The sequence below is a fragment of the Gekko japonicus genome, unplaced genomic scaffold (genome assembly GCF_001447785.1).
Source record: "Gekko japonicus isolate JY-2015 unplaced genomic scaffold, Gekko_japonicus_V1.1 scaffold882, whole genome shotgun sequence".
Lineage (NCBI taxonomy): Eukaryota > Metazoa > Chordata > Lepidosauria > Squamata > Gekkonidae > Gekko > Gekko japonicus.
In genome coordinates, this window is record NW_015170301.1 from 715,659 (window position 1) to 718,582 (window position 2,924).

At 44.0% G+C, this 2,924-nt stretch overlaps 1 protein-coding gene across 1 annotated transcript in view; it reads right to left on the reverse strand.

Annotated features, from left to right (window-relative positions):
• CD93 (CD93 molecule) overlaps positions 1-491 on the reverse strand; it is a 19,761-nt gene extending 19,270 nt beyond the window's left edge. The window contains exon 1 of the mRNA XM_015417944.1: positions 135-491. Coding sequence (XP_015273430.1) covers positions 135-491 — 357 coding nt within the window. The remainder of the gene's footprint in view (positions 1-134) is intronic.
• Between the last annotated feature and the right edge of the window lie 2,433 nt (positions 492-2,924).

The following is a 2,924-nucleotide window of genomic DNA, read 5'->3' on the forward strand; positions in this document are numbered from 1 at the left end:
TTTCCCTGCATCTTAATTGGGTGGGTTCTCGAAATCTCTAAGATCTTGTCTCGTGTTGTTCTTTTATAAAATCTAATATGCACCTCCCTGGGCACCTTAGTCCTTCTGGCATACGCAGAATTTCTTCTGTATACTAGTTCTATCTCTTGCGACATATCCTCTTCTGTTATTCCCATCGTCTCTGCTAGGGTAGCTGTTATAACTTCCTTGATATTCTCTCCTTGATTTTCAGGAATGTTCTGTAGCCTCAGCAAGTATGCCGCCTTCTCGAATTCTAATGTCATCAGCGCTTCTTCTACTGATTCAAATTTCTTGTTAAGTTCTTGCATCTGTTGGTCCATCACCTCCATATTTTCATCTGTAATATTTTTCGCTTGTTTTAGTTTAACAATTTCTTTTTTATTCTCAACTATCTGGCTTTTAAATTCTTCCATCTGTACTGAGATGTTCTGAGTTAGAACATCTATTTTCGTCTGAAGGGGCTCTAACATCTTAGTCATAAGGTTAGGCAGCATATTCTGCATTGCTGAGTTTACCGCCTGTGTGACACTCTCATTAATTTGTGCACTTAGGTCTTTTGTCTGACCCAAGTTCGAGGCTACCGTTTTAATCTGGCCTGGAGACGGAACTGAGGTTTTCCTAGCACCACTTGCCATTATATTTAACTTCAATTACCCTTTCCTCTCTTCAAATTATTTATTTCTCTCTTGCCAGGCTGTACTTATTTATTTATTTATTTATTGAAATCTCTTGAGATATTGTTTGATTGTTTAAATACCCTATTAAGCCTATTAAGTCTTTAATCATCGATGGTTAACAATTCATTCAATCCACAATTCATCAATAATCAGCAATTCATTAATAATAATCAGCAATTCATTCAGTCCATAATTCATTTAGTACTCTTAATCATCACACAGTTCATTCCCAACACACAGAGGAAAATCACCTCTGACAATCACTTCACTTCCCCCCTCACAACCTCACAACCACCCAGTCACCCTTCCATCAAATACCAATTAACCAGTTTTAGAAGTTTTAGAAGCTAAATGTGCTGTAGAGATAAGCCTCACGTATTTCAAGTTCAAACTATATCCCTCAACCAACTTCTGTCCTTCTCTCCGTCCTGGTCCGTTCAATTATCAAACTGTCGTCGTGTCTATCACCACTCTTTGTCTCTCCGCACTCCGAACTCCAAATCTCTGAGCTCCGTCTTGTCTTCAGAGTGCCATGCAGGCCAAATAAGTCAATTGTTCGATTGGTCGATGCTGCCGCAAAGACGCCTCGATAGACGCCACAAAACGCCAGCACCGATATATTAAATGCACAGTACGACAGTACGACAGTTATAGCGTCCTTTAATTTAAACGGAGTCCGATCAAAAACGCACAGCAAGTATTCATTCACTAGACGCCCCACACTTTCCACCTTTTCTCCTCACTAAGCCGGTCTCACATTAAGCAGCCGCTCACCACATCCGTGTTCTCGGCATTAGAGGGCTGGAAGACTCCCTCTCTCTGATCTGCTCCTCGCTTCTCACTCCGATTGTTCGCTTTCACCCGGGGGGTTAAACCAACGTGTAAAGTTCAAAATATTACATTCATCAGCTTACGTCTCTGTCAGGAGTACTGCTGCTCCTCCTCGGTTTTCACGGACCCGGCTATAGGTAGGAAAAACAACCTCTTGTCTCGACCTACTGCTTCGGCAGATTTCTGGGGACAAAACCAACGCGCCGCCGCTCGTCGCCGGCCTCAGAAACAAAGTGCCCTGCTCAAGCTTCCCTCCAGGACAGCTTGGAGATTTTTTGGTGAAACCAAAGTCTCTCAAATAGGTCGGGAATGCCGGAAAGTCATGAGCCGAAGCTCAGCGTTGCCGGCTATCGCCGGGACCGGAACCGGAAAGGAGTGCCCACGAGTTCTTGTATTGTTAATGTAGGTTTTCAGGTTTGAATTTTTTACTGTTGAGTTTTGTGGTTTTCTGAGTTTCTCAAATTATATTACTGTGATACACCTATTATTCTGGTAACCAGTTATTCAGTACCCATATTTGTTTTATATGTGTAAAAACTGTTAATGCTTTATGGAAAATTATAAAACTCAATAAAGTGTTTATTAAAAAAAATCAGACACTGTTAAATAAACAAAATATTGCAAGAAAAAAAAAATGTGGCCGGCATGACTAAACACCGAGGCGCACGGAATGCTGTGACCTTCCCACCGAAGCAGTACCTATTTATCTACTTGCCATTTCTTGCTTTCGAACTGCTAGGTTGGCAGGAGCTGGAACCAGAGACGGGAGCTCACTCCGTCATGCGGCACCCGGGTCTCGAGCTACTGAACTACTGACCTTCCACAGCCTGCAGTTCAGCGTCTTAACCACTTGAGCCACCGCAGCTCAGTGTATGTAGCCATCAGTATATGTAAGTTCCCCCAAGGAGGCATAATAGTGGCTTCCCAGAGCTGTGGCAGGTCAGGAAAGGGCAAAGGCTTAGGCCCCTTACCTAGGGTTGCCGCCCTCCAGGTGACACCTGGATATCTCCCACTATTACAAGCGACCTCCAAACTACAAGCAACCTCCAAACTACAGAGGTCAGCTCCCCTGGAGAAAATGGCTGCTTTGGAGGATGGAATATATGACATTGGGCCATGCTGAGGCCCCTCCCCTCCTCAAACCCCACCCTCCCCAGGCTCCACCCCCAAAAAAATATCCAAGAATTTCCCACCCTGGGGAGCAGGCAACCCTAGCCTTATCCCCATGGTCCTGATCCAAATTGATCCCTCCTTTGCCAGGGAATTGAGTTCTGAATATGATGGATGCATCTGTGACCCAAATCCCAAAGACATTTGTGACAGACAGTAAATGATTAATGCCGTAACTGGGTCTGAGACCCTTGAGTGACAGGGGATTCAGGTGGAATTCTTGAG